General features: G+C 41.2%; 1 protein-coding gene across 11 annotated transcripts in view; it reads left to right on the forward strand.

The window, feature by feature from the left end:
- NAV3 (neuron navigator 3) overlaps positions 1–18,695 on the forward strand; it is a 424,678-nt gene extending 405,983 nt beyond the window's left edge. For all 11 annotated transcript variants that reach the window (XM_053405009.1, XM_053405010.1, XM_053405000.1 and 8 more), the window contains 9 exons: positions 577–672; positions 2,691–2,859; positions 4,451–4,686; positions 5,727–5,881; positions 7,276–7,347; positions 8,204–8,400; positions 10,223–10,341; positions 11,779–11,976; positions 15,798–18,695. In XM_053405009.1, the coding sequence (XP_053260984.1) occupies positions 577–672; positions 2,691–2,859; positions 4,451–4,686; positions 5,727–5,881; positions 7,276–7,347; positions 8,204–8,400; positions 10,223–10,341; positions 11,779–11,976; positions 15,798–15,917 (1,362 nt within the window). In that variant the 3' untranslated portion in view covers positions 15,918–18,695. The remainder of the gene's footprint in view (positions 1–576; positions 673–2,690; positions 2,860–4,450; positions 4,687–5,726; positions 5,882–7,275; positions 7,348–8,203; positions 8,401–10,222; positions 10,342–11,778; positions 11,977–15,797) is intronic.
- The last annotated feature ends 293 nt before the right edge of the window (positions 18,696–18,988 follow it).

The raw sequence follows: 18,988 nt of genomic DNA on the forward strand, positions 1-18,988 counted from the left end.
AAGGCTGTACTACCCAGTAGTATATTCAATTAAGAGTTCAACAGGGAACATTGACCACAGCCTTTTTAATTTATCACACCTTGTACCTATATTTGTGTCATCCTGGCAGTGCCTCTAATTGATGATAAACAGCAAAGTGCTCTGCTGCCTTTCATAGAAGTTCGGGTCTATATATGTCACAGCATGCTTTTGTTAGATGGGAAACGTAGTTACCTACCTATCCTTAAAGCTACTTCTGAATGAAGAGGCCTATTGTGGGCTATATGTTAGTAGTCCCCACAAATTTGCCACAGAAGGTTTCCCATTTCAACCTTAGATCTTGCATTAGATGAAATAAAAGGTTGGCACATCACTGAACTAATTTCCAGAAATATCTGCATGCACAGCTGTATATCTTAATTAATATCTTAATTAGTATTAGGTTTGCATCAGTTTTTGTTGTGATAACTGTGGCATATCTCAAAGGAGGATAATGTCTTCTTCTGTGGAAAAAATATTCAGTAAGCCTTACAAAATAATACTTTAATTGTGTAAGTTCTTCCACATCTCTTCCCTGAATGCCTCTTCTCTTTACAGGAGCAAAAACTGCAGGCATATTTGATAGGATCCATTGGAGTCAGTGGTAAAACAAAATGGGATGTATTAGATGGTGTAATCAGACGGCTCTTTAAGGTAGGACTTTTTTGAGTCAGTTCAGAAGGATGAGCCTAGGCTAGGTTTTGTAATGTTTGCCTGGTGTTTAATTTTCTTATTACTCGCAGCTTTGCCAAAACAAATAGACCAGGAGGGCTTTTGTATGCAGTGAATCGGTTCTTTTTGGAAGGTAGAGGCTCCTTTTTGACTTCTCTCACCATGAAGGAAACAGAATGCCATAGTGGGGTAGGAGAGCTGAAAATAATGCTAATATGTTTCACATCTGGCAACCAATGTGCCCCTTTGGTTTCAGATAGTACATGGCTGAACGAGTCTAAAAAACCCGGGACACAAATTTTCACAGCCTTCTAGCAGCTATAGTGGTTCATTTACCAAGTAAATTATTGGAAGTGTATACTTGATTCTGACCAAACTAAGCCTACTCATGTTTGCTCTACAACCCCACTCCAACCCATTCAATACAGGTCACCTTGGGGCCTCACATTTTGCAGTGTTTATGGTTAGCCAGCTGACTGAAGTAGCACTTTTAGTCTAACTCCACAGCAGAGCTGTAGCTAGGGAGTGCTGAGGTGGGCCCCCACCAGGGGGACAGGTGATGGGGGGGCAGTGCAAAATATGACCATAAATATTGATTATTGCCTCATAAGAAATGGTTTTTAATAGAGGATGAATTGAATGGGTGGAAGGGGGAGGGTTGGAGCAGAGGTAGAAAGAAGAGCTAATTTGTCCATGGCTAGGGGGCGCAATCTAGATGGTTCTGCCAGGGCGCAAGATCACCTAGCTATGGCTCTGCCCCCTGGTTCCCCAAGCCAGGTAGACTGGAGCTTGGGTAGAAGCAGATGCTTCAGCAATGGAGCAACTCAGATTGGGAGCTTATATAGGAGCTGGCTGTGTCACACCCATTCCTGGCTCTCATGTCAGGCTTGGTCTGAGCAGCTGTTTCCTTTTCACACAGCCTCATGCACAGCTAGCCAGCCACTCTATTGGTGGCTCCAAACTTCCTGCCTGGATCTCCATCTCCTCTGTTTGTGTTGCCCTGGGGAAGATGGAGAGGACTGTCTGGAGCCAACCAGAAACAAATGCAGCTGCTGTGAAGACCCCATTTCTGGGCCAGGGATATCCTTATCTGATGACTCCTCAGAGTCATTGGCAGTGTGAAGATCTGCTGCCAAATTAATTGTTCTGCTATACAGCCAGTGTAAAATTTGAATTTGTCACTCCTTAGACCAGAAATATTGATTAGTTTTACAACATCCAAGTTTGTAAGAACCATTTTACAGATAGGGTGTTTTCTGCTTAGGATGGGCTATTCCCTCTGTGTCTTGATGCTATCAGAATTGTGATATACATATATATTGAGGTCAATGTACAAAATGTTTGCCTTTAAATGGAATGTGAGTATCTACACATCAATATGGGAGAAACTAGTGTAGAAATTGAACCTGTATTCTTTCATGATGTTCTTTAAGATGTCATAAAATTCTTTCTCGGGGTATGTCTACACTACATACATATTCAAAATTTCCTTCATCCATTGAAGCTTATTGTTCATAAAATGGCTAGCACCATTTTATCTTAAATTTTGATGATCTCAGAAAACCAGTTGCTAAGCTGGAATGTATGTTTGGATGAGCATCAGCATGCAAACCACACATTCTCTTGGAAGCAAGGTAGGCAATGTGCCAACTTGTATATTTAATGTGCAGCCAAATGCCCAGTTCAGTTCAGCTCTTCTCTTGTTTAAAGTATTGTTAAGCCCCTTCTTTAATCTGATTCCCTTTTATTCATTGCTTCATGAGTATTTCATATATTTTATGTTATGGTAAATGTCAAAATGTCTGAAGATTGTATGAGCCCCAGTGGGAAATATAAAAAAAATGCTTTCTGACATTTACCCCTAAAGCATAGTGAGTGTTCTTTATCTGTAAATGATGGAAATGAGTGTGACATTTAAACAAGTGGGTGCATTTAATTCTTCTATCCTTGTGTCACATATAATGGCTGCTGCATATGTATTTTGTCTTTTCTCATTTCAGGAATATGTTTTCCGAGTGGATCCAGCTACTAGCCTTGGTTTAGGTTCAGACTGTATTGCTAGTTATTGTATAGGTGATGTCATTCGATCCCAAAGCCAAGAAGTGCCTGAATTGCTACCTTGTGGGTATCTGGTTGGAGATAATAATATAATCACTGTGAACCTTAAAGGTAAAATTATGCTATATTTTATTCCCTTCCTCTGCATGTATTTTCCTCCTTGAAGCTTCTTTTTAGCACAGTATAATTCCTTTATCTTACAAACACATACATGCTCTTGGGTAGCATCCCAGTTGTGTTACTAAATTTACAGCTATAAGTAAAGTTAACTATGCAAAATGAGCTTCTGAATTTATGGGATCCCTAAAGCAAGCTGTCCATAAATATTGTTATGCTGTTTGGGGGGGGGGGCTAGGCTGAATGCCTGGGCCTCCTTCTAATTCCTGTATCCAGCACAGATTCAATTGCTGGAATAGCCAGGCCAGCCTAGGTGATGGGCTGTTAAACAGAACAAAAGAAAGGTGCTCTGTGCCAGATGACAAATGGGTGGGACCCCTCCTCCAACGCTCATTTAGAAGGACAGAGTCTGAGTTTTTAGGGCAGAATTTGCTGCTTTGTGATCTGGAGACTAGAGAAAAAGCGAAAGATCAGAGAGCAATGTTTGATTTCTGTTTGAATTGAAGGCTGAAGTTATGGGAGAAGCAATACCCTTTTGAGGTGTTAATACAGTACTGTGAACACCTCCATCACAGGCTCGGGTTGTATAGATGTGTAAACAAACCATGTATCATAAAGACACTCACAACATTTGCTCTGTCTGATTCCCAAAAGGAAACATGAATTCGGATAAGCACCTGAAACCCCTGGAATTTCAGAGATTAGGGTGGCATGTAACAATATTTATCGTATTCAAAATCTGCATCAAACCATCTGGTGTTTTTATAGTTAACATGCACATGTTAAGGTCCTTTTCCATCCAAAGGATTTATGTGGCAGCAGCCATCTTTCTTTTAAATATGTAATTCCCTCACCCCATATGACCCCAGTCTACCACACCATGAGTAAATGTGATAACACTGGGGGTGGGGGGGGAGGGTGTATTGAGAATAATTTAGTGATGAGTGGAGAGGATGAGTTGTGTAGTTTCAAGAACTCTTGCACCCTTAACACTTCACCACCCTAGACTGATGATGACTTGCTTTGCATCTAAAACCAGTACAGAAGAGGACTTTAATATAACAATGAACGGTTAGAATTCCAAATCAATCACTTCAGATAGGGACTTTAAATATTTCATATAGCCATGGGGGCATTCTATTTTCAGGGTCTTCAAAACGACTTTGTGTCATTTGGTGTGATATCTCTCTCCTGCTAACCCTTGCTGCTGTCGCTTTGACCTTTTTCTTTTAAATGCCTCAAACATTTCAGATATACATCACTGCCTCAATGAGTTTTCGCTTCACATTTGCTTTGATTGCATTGCTACCACTCATTGAGTCATGTGGCGAAGGCACTGTTTAATCTTTTTTTGGCCCCAAGGAAAGGTCTGTGCACTTCCAGTGCTTTTCAGATGCTGGAAGAAAGGTTTGTATTAAGGGCATTTACCTGCTGTCAACATTTCAAAAACTAGAAGGGGGAAGCAAGTATTAAAAGTTCCTTCTCTTAAATAATTCCATGTTTTGCCAAAAACAATGAGACAGAGAAAAATAGATTTCCTCTCTTCACCCCCTACCATTTCTTCTCCCCTCTATCTAATTTTCAGGAGTAGAAGAAAATAGTTTGGACAGCTTTGTGTTTGATACATTAATTCCTAAACCAATTAGCCAACGGTACTTTAACTTACTGATGGAGCATCACAGAATTATCCTGTCAGGACCTAGTGGCACTGGGAAGACCTATTTAGCCAACAGGCTTGCGGAATATGTGATAACGAAGTCTGGCAGGAAAAAAATGGAAGATGCCATTGCTACTTTTAATGTAGATCACAAATCAAGCAAGGTAAGACATAAAAAAAAAAAAAACAGCTATCAACTGTACAGTTTTTAAGAAACTGCAGATGTTTCATTACATGCCATGGACTTACGTAATTGCTGATGTTTTCTTTTGTTCTTTTTATTTTTATTTAGGATTTCCCAGCATAGTCTAAATAGAGTAGCCATTTGTGATTGCAAATACTTACAAATAAATCAAGGTGTTTTTATCAACATCAGTTAGCATATTGAAAGTTAAATCTCCAATCTCTGCTTTTTTCTTTTAAAAAACAACAACATTTATTCAAAACCATTCAGAATATGGGAATTTTTCAGTATTCACAGTGGATCAAAAATGACACAGTCAGAAACTTGCAATATCTACCTTATCATCCCACCATTTTCATGCTTTCTGTCATGTTACAAAGATTGTGCCAGTGTACGTGGAAAAAAAAAATCTGTCTTCAAAAATTTAACCAACACAGTTGTACATTGTATATTTGATGCCCCACCTAATTCACAACCTGCAGCTTTTTAGAGAAAATGAATTACTTTGATTGAAGAAATTCTTCCATCTTACCTAGAAAGTGTATGAGTAATTCCATTGCTCATTCAATTGTATTATGGAAGGTGAAATTGGAATCTTCCAAGTTGGGCCATCTCTATCCTCACATGTCCAGAAAAGGTTTTAAAAGGGATTCTACACACATACAACTCTATGTGTGGGGCACTTCCACTCAGAAACCCTGCATGAAGCTCCTTTCACACCTTCTTCTGAAGGAACAGAGGTCAGGGTGGGGCAAGCAAATAGAAACCAACTCTCTGAGGCGTGATATGTCTTATAAGGCTTCCTTTGTGGTTCAGATGGTTAGACTTAACTAGGATCCTGTTACTGAAAACCAATTTTTAAAAAAGGAAAAAAAGAAAAGAATGCTCAGAGCAAGTACCTCAGGCTGACATTGTCAAAAATGGTTTAAGCAGCAATTCGTTTTAGTGGAAGCTTCGCAACTGTGAGGGTGTTAGTTGAGCATCTTCTGTTTTACTGAGTTCTTCCTTCTTTTCTTTAAGGATGTGCAACAATACCTTGCCAATTTGGCTGAACAATGCAGTGCTGATAACAGTAGTGCTGACCTTCCTGTGGTAATAATTCTTGACAACCTCCATCATGTTGGTTCTTTGAGTGACATCTTCAATGGTTTCCTCAACTGTAAATATAACAAATGGTAGGTTTGCTCTTTAGCTTGTTTTGAATATGCTGAGTGTAAGTCATTGGTGTGGTACAGGTTGCTGGCTGGAGCTGACAGGAGTTTTAATCCAAAAAGCTTTAAAGCATTTATTTGTGCATGTCACAACACAATTAAATAAGAACCTGTATTCTCAATAGTAGTGAAAGCTTAATATTCTGCTATCATAGATATGGCTGTTATAAATTGCTGTCACTTCAAATAAGCACTTCATACGATTTCATATAAGTAACTGCACCCTATAAATTCATATGAACAAGCATAGCTTGTCTCTAAGATCTTGGCAACAGTGACAAGCTATGCTTGTTTATGAGTCCAGTTATGAGTCTTCTACATTATAGAATCCAAGCCCTGCTAGCCTAGAATGAAATGAAACTGATCAGGACCTACTGTCTGCAAGTGTGTCCCAGGGCCATTACACACCCATTTTAGAGAGATTACAGAAGTGAAGGTAACGCCTGATAAACAGTAGAGTGGCACCAGTGAGAAAAAGATGACTGTTATGTACTGAAGTTCTCACCCTGGGCCAGCAGGGGGATGGATACTGTAGATAGTTATGCAAATGAAGGATCAAAAGTGACGTTCAGTGATTGTATAGTTTTAGAAAATGGCAACAGTTACATTGTTCTGGAGCTCTATATAAGCAGGCTGACTGAGCTCCTCAGTTAGTTCTGTTCCAGCTTACAAATAAAGAGCTGCTTTGGAAGAATCGCTGTGTCGTCTGATATGTTCGCCCCCAACTTAACAATGACGTTGCAATGTGTGGTAGAAATAAGCTCAGCTGAGTCATTGCTCAGCTCTGACACACACAAAATTCCTTTATGCAATGCAAATTAACACAATGAAAAATGAATAGAAGGAAGAGGACATTGAACGTTCTTGGTCATTAGATCTCCAGAGGCCTTTCTCTGGCTGCTCCACCTTTGATAGTTAGGGAATGACAATCAGAAAGAGAACTGGTTTCTTTGTAACACTGACAGACAGGTAGACAGGGTAGGTAGGATTTGGGAGGCAGACCAGCAGATGTCAGGTGAAAACATTGTATTCATTTTTGGCCATGTTTTGATTTTTACTTAACGATAAAGGCCAAAACGATAAAGAAAACCCAAAGCATAACAATAACTAATGTTGCAATAAATATAATAAAACCTGATAAAAATGGGGGGGGGGGGAATTAACAATGATTTTAGTGTAGCCTTTTGGTTTTTATTTTCATGCTGCAAAAACATGGTTTTCCTCAATTTGATATTTTATCATATTTTAATGGTGTTTTTATGTTGGGGGTTTTTCCAATTCCGCCTAACATTTAAAAACAAATAAATGACAAGATGTAAATGTGTTAAATTAATTGGCATCTCTATTTATTTCTGTAGTCCCTATATTATTGGAACTATGAACCAGGGAGTTTCATCTTCACCTAACCTTGAACTGCATCAAAATTTCAGGTAAAAAAATTGTGTTTAAAAATGCTTCTTCTGATCTAGGTTTAAACCTTTGAGGTCACACACACACACACACACACACACACACACATATACATATATATATATAGTGAGTGTGTGTGTTGTAACAGGTCTGTTCTTTCTGATGTGGATACATCAGAAAGCCACCACGTAGTTATATTTCCAGATAGTCCTAAAATAAAACGAGTTAAATGCCAAAATGCCAATTGGCGTTTAGTAACATGTGAAAGGCGACCATGCCTTTTCACCACGTTTCCAAGGCACCAAGGTGCTAAAACTGCTGTGTACTCTGTCCGAATAGTTTGGGATACTGATGCCAAAAAGGTCACCTTTGCAGGGTTGGAAAAAAATATAGATAGACAGACAGAGATTTCATCAAATTTTTACCTTTTTCACTGAGCTTAGGGCCTGATATTGAAGAGAATCTATGAGTTATGAGGAAGAAATTTAAGAATCATTCTCCTGTGGCAGTTCTACTGTCTAGTTCAGCAGCTTGTTTACCGACAGTGGCCAACCAAGTGCCACAGGCAAGCTCAAGAAGGGCTCACCATCCCCTGTTGATAATTCCTAGCATCTGGTAGTCAGAGATACACTATCTCTGAATACAGAGGATGCTGTCAGGTCTCCTAGAGGACTGAAGCCCAAATCTTCCACGTAATTGTTTCACATTTTCTTTTTAGCCATTTAAGCTTGTGCCTATCACATTGGCCGATGATAATAATATTGTTTGTAGCTTAATTATGCAGTATGTGAAGAGGCGCAATCTATCCATTTTAGTGGATTGCCCAGAGTTCCTGTAATGTGAATACGTTCTCTAACTGATTCTTTGCCTGCATAGGTGGGTGCTGTGTGCCAACCACATGGAGCCTGTCAAAGGGTTCTTATCCAGGTATCTGAGAAGGAAACTGATTGAGACAGAAATAGAGAGGAGCGCACGCAATAATGACCTCATCAAAATAATTGACTGGATTCCGAAGACATGGCATCATCTGAACAGCTTCTTAGAAACGCACAGTTCTTCTGATGTAACCATCGGTGAGGCCTTTCTTCAATTAATAATGCAAATTATGGGACGAAAACGGGATCTTGAGGCTTATCTAAACTTACAGGCTTACCGTGAGTTTGCTTCACTGATGTCAAATTAATTGGCAGCTGACCTTTTGTGCTCAAACAAAACATCTAGGAGTGCATTGAGCTGGAGCTTGGGTTGGCAAACTTGGTAATGCTGCTTATAGTTTAAAAAAAAATCCTACTAAAATGAAAAGGACATGTAATTGCTCACTCATGCTACACAACTGCAGTTTGCTAGTTGAGTTTTTTCTTCCTTTGTCCTTTTCCCGCTTGTCCATTTTTCAAAAGGTTTCTGGGATTCTTTCTAACTTTCCGCCCCTTTAACATATTTTCCCTTGTTTTCTGACTTTACAGCTGTGCACTAGTACTGTGCTAATGAGATTTATTTCACAAATTAAAACAGGGATATCAGCCAAGAGAGTGGAGCAAGAGGACATTGTGAACAAATTCACAAGACTGCCATTACTTCAACATGATCTGTGGTTGTTTTTAGAGCTGAGATGTAACCCACCCCCATTTTCTCAGGCCCATTCATCCGCCATGACAGTGGGGTGGGTGCACTGGCAGAGTGCACCATCCCCGGCAGCGCGATCCCGGTGGGGTGCCATCGCGGCCCCCCCCGCCTGGTGCCACGCCCCTGCGGGCAGCGCATCACGCCCCCAGGACGCACACCAGCCCTGCCCCCACCTGCTCTCGCACCCCGGTGCCGGAGCATGAAGCTCTGCCACTGGGTGGATAAATATTTAGTGACTTGTGAATAGCTTTCTTTTAAAAAAATAAATGGGGAGGGGTTCCCTTAGCTTTAAATATGAGGTGTGGGAGGGGTTTTCCCCTTCTTTTTTTAAGCCACAGCAATAACAACTAAAATGGTGGATGGTGCGTGAGGTGAAGCCTTAGCTAGTGCTGTTGAATTGCTTGTCAGAACATCGCTGGGAATTTCCTAGCCTGCAAGCAACTAAAGCATTGTAAAAATAACAGCTCAGTTTTCCTTAGCACTAAACTATGCTTTATTGTCCTTCTATGATGTCAAATACACTAAGTCAATGGTAATTAGAGGGCTATGATCCATCTGCCACTGTTGGCCTCTGTGACATCAGAGCATGGCAGCCAATGACATTAAGAGAAGCACTGGGGACAGATAAGACTAAGGCTAAGATAGGCAACATAATTTTACATTTTTAAAAGAGAGAGATTTTTAAAATTCAGCTTTTCTCTATAAGCATTCCCAATTGGCCACAATTTACTTTGACATTTGCCATGTAGCAGCTGGAAGCTGCTACAACATAAACAAGCAAGTGAAATAAGTTCAGCATATTTATGTAACAGCATGCCTTGCTTTCAGAAGAAAGCAACAGAAACAAACACAATATAGAACCAATGAAGGAGTTTGAGTTTAATAAAAGCAGAGCTCATATTTGCTATGTTGCAAACTTCCAAAATAATGCCAGATATTGCCCTTTTCTTCTTCTTTTTTTTACAAAACATGTTGTCATATCTTATGTACAAGTAGCAAGCTAAATGCAAGAAAATGCCACTATATGTTTTGAAGAATTGTTTGAATTGCCCTCATCATGAATGTGGAATGTTAACTTCAAGGATGGGAAATCTGCCACCAACCATGTGTGATTGGACCCCAACTCCTATCCACCCCTTCCAGCATGGCCAGTGGTCAGGGATAATGGGAGCTGTAGTCCAACAACATCAGGAGGGCCATAATATCCCCCCGGTCTGCTTTAAACAGCTTGCTGAGTTAATGTTTTCTAACAAAAAATAATTCCTACCTCAGGTCCTCGCCTTTTCCTGCCCTGCCCTATAGACGTTGATGGTTCCAGAGTGTGGTTCACAGACCTCTGGAATTATTCCTTGGTACCATATATTATGGAAGCTGTGAGAGAAGGACTTCAGGTAAGACTTTAAACAGGTGCCAAAATTGTAAAAAGCATATGCATTTCCTGATAGATATTTTTACTTTTTTTTACAACACACTTCTGGCTGATCTGTGACAGAGGGACACTGAAATATATCTGCATCAGCTTTTTGTGCCCATTTTCATCCTCTTGCTGCATACTACATAACTGGAGGAGAATGAATTCCTTCTAAATTTAGAGCTTCGTTTTAGCAATCCTTTGTGCTTAATTAAGAAAGAAGAAGAGGGAGAAAGAGACAAAATTACTTCTGTGTATTTAGTGGTTTATTGCCTGAATGGCTTTTGCATAGGAGAGAGGTGGTGGTTCTGGCAATGTGAAATTTTGAAGTACTTGTTATTTCATTCTCAGACTGAACCTCGGGTTTATAAACTTCTGGTTATGGCAAATCACTAAAAGTGATCCAGTTATATTGGCAACTAGCACTCACCCAAAAGATTAACTACTTCCATTTTTTTCATCATTGAAATTGGTGTAGTGCTTGGGAAGCCACAGTTCAAATCCCCTCTTGGCCATGAAGGACCCTGGGTGCCTTTCAGCCTAAGCTACCTCACAGGGTTGTTGTGAGGCTTACTTGAGGAGGGGGAGAGAACCATGTACACCACCTTGAGCAGCTTTGAGAAAAAGTGGGATATCAAGATAGTGGCTTGTCAATAAGTCACAATTGAAGCATCTTGAATTGTTTAAATATTACACTGATTTTTTGAAAGTCCTTTCAAGAAAGATTCCAATACAAAACAGGAGCAGCATCTACAACCATCCAAGGACACTAAAATGGCATCTTCATGGCACTGAGAATTTCAGGCTTTGAAAATACAACTAATATGTGGCCAAACTATGCATTGTGCCAAGTGTTGTGTTGTATTTAATTGTATATTTAAACAAAAGTGGAGCCGATCAGGATAGGGACTGTGGGACGTAGGACTTTAAGCCTGTGACCCCCTGCCCTAGACAAAACTGCTTCCCTTCTGACTGTATCCTATATATCGGCCAAAAAATGTGGATGCATTTTGGGTTGGGAGGAATTTTGAGGTTATAGAGGCATGAAACTCACTGGCATTCTTCACTACTGCCAGCTGCCATTTTTCTTCCCCAGAAAAGACTAGAAGAGCATTATGTCATGGCATAATGTCATTCAGATGGGCGTTCTGGGGAGAAATGACAGTATTCATTGGAAACTGCCATTCACTCCCCCCACCCTACATGCCATCATTCTGGGGAGGGGAAAAATTACCTGCCAGCCCCAGTGAGGTTAAGTTTCTATCACCTGAAAATGCAAAAGGGAGAGTTAATGAACCTCGTCCCATTTTGTTGTCAAGCAACAAATTTGGGCCAAAAGGTCTTGCACTACCATGCTGAACATTCTTCAACTGAAATTAAACAACCCATGTTTTTCTATTTTGCAATGGACACTTAGATGTATGGCAAACGAGCACCTTGGGAAGATCCTTCAAAGTGGATAGCAGATGCTTGTCCATGGAGTTCACTGCAGCATGATTGGTCATCATTGCTTCAGTTGAGACCTGAAGATGTTGGTTATGAAGGTTATGCATCTGCCAAAGAAGGAACCACTTCAAAGCACATTCCACAGACAGATTCAGAAGGAGATCCTTTGGTAAAAGGATTATTATTACTATGCTGTTATTATTGGTGAGAGCCTACATAGTGGGAGAGGCCATCTACTCACACAGCAGGGTTTATCCTTCCTCTCCATTTCCCTGTAGCCCCCTCACAAACCACCAAAAACTGCTCCAGAGGATTAAGGGAACCTCCAGAACATATTTGGGTACTGGAGGGGAGAGAAGAAAAACCAGAAATTCAGTTAAGCAATCAGTTTTGCTTTGCACAAGTAGGTGGACATTGCCTTGTGGAAGTATGTAGACATGTTTTTCTTTTTCAGCAAGTTCAAGTCAAAAAGGTGGTTGGCTATTTATTATCAATTTCTGCTAACCGTATTTTTCACTCTATAAGATGCAGCAGGAGGCTCTGCTCAGCGCTCCCTTTAAAGAGCCGCGTGTGTGCAGCTCTTGGGGGCTTTTCCCCGAGGAGGGAGAAGGGCTGCCCTTCTCCCTCCTCGGGAAAAGCCCCCAAGAGCTGCACACATGCTCCTCACACTCTTTAAAGGGAGTGCGACTCATGGGGGAGCCTTAGCCGCGCGCAGCCTCTCTCAGGCAGGGGATGAAGGCTCCCTGAGCCCTGCGGAGGCTGCGATCACAGCGATCTCGCTGGCTGTCCTGGCTTCTGGCTTAGCCGTGCGCAGCCTACACAGGGCTCGGGGAGCCTTCATCCCACTGCCCTGCGGAGGCTTTGCTCGGCTATCCCTGGCTTTTGTGGGAGGTGGGGGAAGGGACAGAGCGTGCGGCTCTGTCCCTTCCCCCACCTCCCACAAAAGTCAACATGAGCCGCACTCCCTTTAAAGAGCGAGCGGCTCTTGCGGGAGGTGGAGGGAAAGCTATGTGCATCTTATGGTCTGGGAAGAGGAGTGCAGGGGGAGTGCACCGCCCCCGCCTCCCCCAGGATGTGCACCAGCCCTGCCCCCCGCCTGCACTCTGCCCCCCCCCCCCCCCCGGTGCTGGAGCATGAAGCTCCGCCACTGGGCCCAGCTTCCTAAACTTTTATTTCAATATAATTACTTGAGGTTTAAAAATCACCCTTACTCCCCAAGTAGCTTGCCCAGAATCATGAGTAGGAAATCCTCATGCACAAGGGGTTTTTTCAGCTGGAACTCCAGTGAGCACCATTGTCATAAGAGAACAAGGGAGGTGTTCATGGTGAGTTCCAGCACTTCTTTTTCTAGAAAAAAAAAATAGAATTGCTCATGCATATTTATACTTTTCCTCCAAATAGTCCTGGGTTATTATATGGTTGCTTTAAATTGTCATCTGCCTCCATATAGTGTACCCAAGATAATATTGGTGTCTATTCACCGTATAAGGGACATGGGTGGCGCTGTGGTCTAAACCACTGAGCCTAGAGCTTGCCATTTGGAAGGTCACAGTTCGAATCCCTGTGATGGGGTGACCTCCCGTTGTTCGGTCCCAGCTCCTGCCAACCCAGCATTTCGAAAGCATGTCAAATTGCAAGTAGATAAATAGGGAAGGTAGACGGCATTTCCGTTGTGCTGCTGTGGTTTTGCCAGAAGCAGCTTAGTCATGCTGGCCACATGACCCGGAAAAACTGTCTGTGGACAAATGTCAGCCAGTAAAACGAGATGAGCGCCGCAACCCCAGAGTCATTCGTGACTGGACTTAACTGTCAGGGGTACTTTACCTTTTATTCACCATATACTGCCAAAAAAAGGATCTAATCAGATTATACAGGACTTGTGCCTGAATGTACGTAACTATTCTTTTAGCTTCACATCAAGGAGTTATCATCTCAGGATATCATCTATTTCTGTGCCAATTGCAAACATTTTGACCTACCCTCCAGATGTCCCATCACAATTTAAGAGTGAAAACGAAAAAAGGGGGGAAGCCCCATATATCCAGGTGAATATTAGAGGTTTAGTGGGGAGAGATCCTGAGAAGTAGCTGGATTAAAGGCTGGATCCTCCCTTACACCACTTTAGTGGTATGATTTATTTTTAATAATTGTGAACCATTTCTATTCAAATTTTTTTAAAAGGAACTGAAGGCAGCTAAAAAATCAGTAGCAAAACAATATAAAATAAAACCACCATGACCAAAATTCCACCAATCTCCCCCCACCCACAAACATATATGTTAACATATATAAACAAGGTGCACAACATTATTCAACCCAAAGACTTGTGGCTAGCAACCTATATAACCTGCAGAGGGGCATACTATATGGTTGTGGCCACTGTAAAGCTAATAAGACCCAAATAAATCTGAGAAGAAGGTACTGGGGCAAGATAAAGCATATAGCCTACTTTTCTTTGCTTGGAAAAACCAAAGCACTTCGTTTCAAATAATGCACCATTTAAAAATGCTGGTGGTGTAAGATCAATTCCCTGAGCAACGTGGCGAGAGGGACGATTTCTAAATACCAACTATAATTACAGTAATTTTAGGCACTGAGCATCTTACAGCTCTCCGGGGCTCTTGATGTTAAGTAAGATGTGCTTAAAGGCTCCTCTGGAAACCAGCCTCGCAGCTGTGGCATGCTATTTTCTGTTGCCAAGGTCGGCTCCTGGGCAGCAGATGGTGCTCTTGTATCCAGCAGCTGGCTTCAGTCCACTCCACTTCAGTTCCCACCTCCCCTTCTTCTCTAAGATGGTGTGACTGTGTATGCAAAAGCGATTGCATTCCTTTTTATCCCCACAGTGTATTCTTACACCAAAAGCCTAGTCTATTCTTACCTTGGCGTTGGGAAAATGGATTCAGGATCGTGGCTCAGATCAAGAGCTCCCTGTCCTTTAAACACCTTTGAATTCCTGCAGCCTTTGATTCTCTCCAAAGTTTCCATTGCTCTCTGCCTGTGAAGACTTTTAAAAAAAGAAGAGGGATTTAAAAAGTTTGCCATCTCAGCCAGCACTGATTTTTCAAAGTGCTGCCCCCATCACATGTCCCTGTTGCCTGCTCAAAGGCTCGAAAGCAGAGATCGTGTCCTCCAAATCATGGAGAGCCACGTGTTGCGGTGAGATCACCAAACTGCCTTCTTGTTGCTGGGGTGGGCCCGTTTGGATGACCTCCTTGACTCATTGGTCTCCCCTTTGTTACTGGGGCAGATTTCTGTCGGTTGGGGTTTGATTGGCACATAAGGGGCTATTTAAGGGGCTGCACGAGGTGAAGTGCTTTCTCTTTCGCATCGTGCAGCGGATCTCCCACCCTCCCTTCCCTATAATTTAAGGTTGTGTTTTTGACCTTGCTATGCCTGTCTAGGGGTCATCTGTTTTTGGAGCAGGGGCCCAGTAGGAATTTTGCCACTTGGCTGGTGCCATTTGGTTTTTGCCTACTGTGTAGCAAATCGTCACAACTTTGTAAGGTTGGCGGTTAAGTATTGGTTCATCCTTTGGTGGAGAGGATTATGGATTACCTGTGCCTGCCCCTCAATTTTGTTGCTGCTGCTAGGGAATTCCATTAAAGGAATCCAGGGGCTCGATTTGCTCTGTCCAATCCCCTCTCAGGGGTAGGACCATGGCAGAGTTCCTGGGAACATCTGGGGTGAACTAAGAGGCGGAACTCCACCTCTCTGCTCCCCCAGTGTGTTTTCCCTTACTGACCTCTGGAGGTTCCAGTTGTCAGTCCTGTTCCTGCCAGTTCAGGTTCAGGTAGTCCGAACCAATGGCTAAGCAACTACTCACATGCTGTAAACAAAGTTGTGTCCTTATTAATGCCAAAAATCCTAAACAAATATTCTGTTTCCTGTGTGATTTATTTTGGAGGGGGTTAAGGGGGTCTTCACACACAACCACTGTTGCCTTCGCTTCTTAACAGCAATGACACCAGCATTTCCTTGTTTCTTCTTCAGATGCACATGCTAATGAGGCTCAAAGAAGCAGCCAGCTACTCCAGCGCACAGAGCTGTGACAGCGATACTGCTAGTCACCACGATGATATTCTGGACCCCTCGCTTGAGTCAACTCTCTAGAGAGGAACGGGCCTGGTTATATAGGATGCTGGTTCAACTGTCCCGGCTTTAACTGCTGCAGTGCCGAAGCAGCGCGTGCCAGGGTGGCCCAAGAGAGAGCGTGAGTGCTGTGTCATATATAGGCGGTCGACTTATCTCTAGAAAGTCAGGAAAGCAAATCAAAATGGAAAGCTTGAATTAGTTTATTTTCAAGAGATTTCAGTATCAGTGGAGCTGAGTGAGACTCCATCAATCAACTGGAAAGGGCCTTTTAATGGGAGGGGGAGGGGGGACAACTAAGCAGATTGCACATGTGTTAGCCAAACTGGAATCTCCTTGGGGTTGTTTCTTTCTGTCTTTCTTCCTGTCTCAAAAGTTTACAATGCAAGCCTTTGGTTTTTTTTACACTTCAATTTACTACGAGGTGCTGCATTAGTGGTCTTTGCGATCCTGGTCCTCTAACCTCTGCCGGTGCCCCGTGGCACTCATTACAAGACACAACGGTAGTGTTTGAATTGTACACTGCTGCCCATTCCAAAATGAGTTGGAGAAAGAAAAAGAAAATACAGAAAGCAAACTCCATAAAAGCACAAAACAGTTTTGTGCAATTGCCAGGAAAACGCTACTGTGATATATGCTGGAAAAGTGCCAATTTGATATAAGCTGCCAAGTTTGCAGTGATGTGGTCCACCAAGGTTTCTGGGTTGTTGTTGTTGTTTTCCTGTACAAATCATCTGTTTTATATAGAACTTGTTTTTAGCCGCGAGGGTATTTTTTAAACACCTGCCCACCTCTTAACAAGGGTTTTTTTTACCAATTCTTATCTGACACTGAGTAAAGGCTTTCTTAGGGCTTCGTATGTTTCGAGCCTTTTCAGTGGGGGAGGGAAAAGAGAACATTTCCTATGGTGCTGTCTCACTGCCTTAAAACCGATTTCTAGAACAATTTTACAGTTGGTTTAATTTGTTAAACCATTGATTATTTACACTGTTTTCTTTCTTCATTTACTAACGAGAGAGCATCAGTGAACACAGTAGCCTCATCTCTGTATATCATGTTTTTTAACGAAGTGGCTAGAAGAACGATCTATTGATATAGATATATAGATAGATTATATATATATATACATATATATATAGTATTTTTTATCTTGTGTGAATAGATTACCATCTAAAATATTCAAGTGACCCAGAAGCCACTCCTAATAATAAACAATGATTAATAACAAAACCTGAGACAGTTGGCTTAAGTCCATTTGGTTCTATGAAAAAGAGCTTATTAAAAGAGAGGTGTTTTGGGAAAAATCTTATCCAGCAGAGCTGGGTGCACTTGGTGCAGCATGAGCACAAATATTTCTTTATTCTTTTCCCTTCCTCTTCATTTCCCCCCCCTAGTTTGAAGCATGCTGTTTTGATTGCAATTGTTGTACATGAAGAAATTCAGCATTATGACACAGTGATTGTCCACTGTGGTTGAGAGAAAAGTTTATACTGTAAAGGGGGAGGGGGGTTGGTTTTGCACAGTCTACTGGGAGGGTCTTGTAATATTAAAAAAAAAGCCTTGCACAAATGAAAGCAAACAACAGTGACAGCAACAACAAAAATAAGAAACTGTATTTTATCTTGTTGGTGTTAAGAGATGTTTCATTTACTGAGATTACCTGTATGTTGCAAAAAAAAAAAAAATAATTAAAAATATCCAGAGCGCAAACCATACAATCTGGAGGTTTTTAAAAATATATATATTTAAAAACAATGGTGTGTTTGTCCTGTATTTAGAATTGTTATGACTATGCAGGAGCTATCCATGCTAGAGTGAGCATGTTTCAATCTACATTATAAAAGCCAATACATCTTAGGCAAATACAAAAATGTTGTATATCCTGGCAGACTACACCAGTTTGAATGAAAACTGATCAGAGTAATTGGATATGCCGATTCAAATAAACGGAAGTAATACAAGGGCTATGGCATTGTGTAGACATGCACTTGTATACTTACAGCCACAGTCCTGAAATTGCCAACTCTGAGCACATCATGTTCACTGCAATAGGATGCTAGTGGTTGCTTTCCAGATCCAACTAGCCAGTGAGTACCTTCAGGACATGTAACTGGTGCTACAAACTCCTGTGGCCCATCTACTTTATAAAACAATGTCAAGGAAATCAGTGTACTTTTCCTTGCTGCAGCACAGAAGCTACAGGTCCCCTGCATGGTGCTATTGCCCTAATAAATAAAACTCTGATATTATGCACAAAGAATGTAGTCTGAAGTCAGGCACCAATCCTAGATTACTTTCTCATATTGTTAAATGACATGCCACTCTCTGGCAGATGACTAAAACAACAACTGCTCTTTATGATATATGTGGTCTGAAACAACATATAAGCAAACTCATGAATTCCTGCCATTTTGACGCACACACACAAAATACCTGTATGTATGTACCACATAATACAAATTTCCCTGCAATACATCTCAATGAGTCCACCTAGTTTACAACTTTAAAATGTTTGTGAAACATTTGTCTGTATACATTTTATATTTTGTACATTTTTGATGTAACATATCATGTAAATAGACAGAAACAGTGAGATAAATCATCTGAAAAGTTTTGTAGTCTTTGTAAAGCCCTAATAATAAGTATTTGGTGTCATCAGACTTAACTGGATGATGTATTTTCTATTGATTTGTTGTTCTTCTAGCTTGTAAACCAGCTTGCATATATTTTTTGCAAGTGTGCACACTGTATCTGTCTAAATTATTACTTTGCCATTAAAGTGGAATTATTTATTGACAACTGAGTCTGTTGTCTTTTGCACATTGCAATGTTACTTTCAATAATATATGCATTTTTGTTCACACTTCACACTAGTTGGTGCATTCATGTACACATTTTTTTAGTTCGACAACTGCATCACAAAAATTGTGGAAATGTGAATTTCAAAGGATCAGTTGTTTTTCAGTTCACATATTGTTTCAGGAAGAGTGAAATAGGTAGGTTCGCATTAAAATATGAACCAGACCAAATTGTTCCTACTATTTGTACCTCCATGAACCATTTTCACATGTGGAAGCCTCAAATCTGTCACT

This window comes from Podarcis raffonei, chromosome 10 (assembly GCF_027172205.1).
Source record: "Podarcis raffonei isolate rPodRaf1 chromosome 10, rPodRaf1.pri, whole genome shotgun sequence".
Lineage (NCBI taxonomy): Eukaryota > Metazoa > Chordata > Lepidosauria > Squamata > Lacertidae > Podarcis > Podarcis raffonei.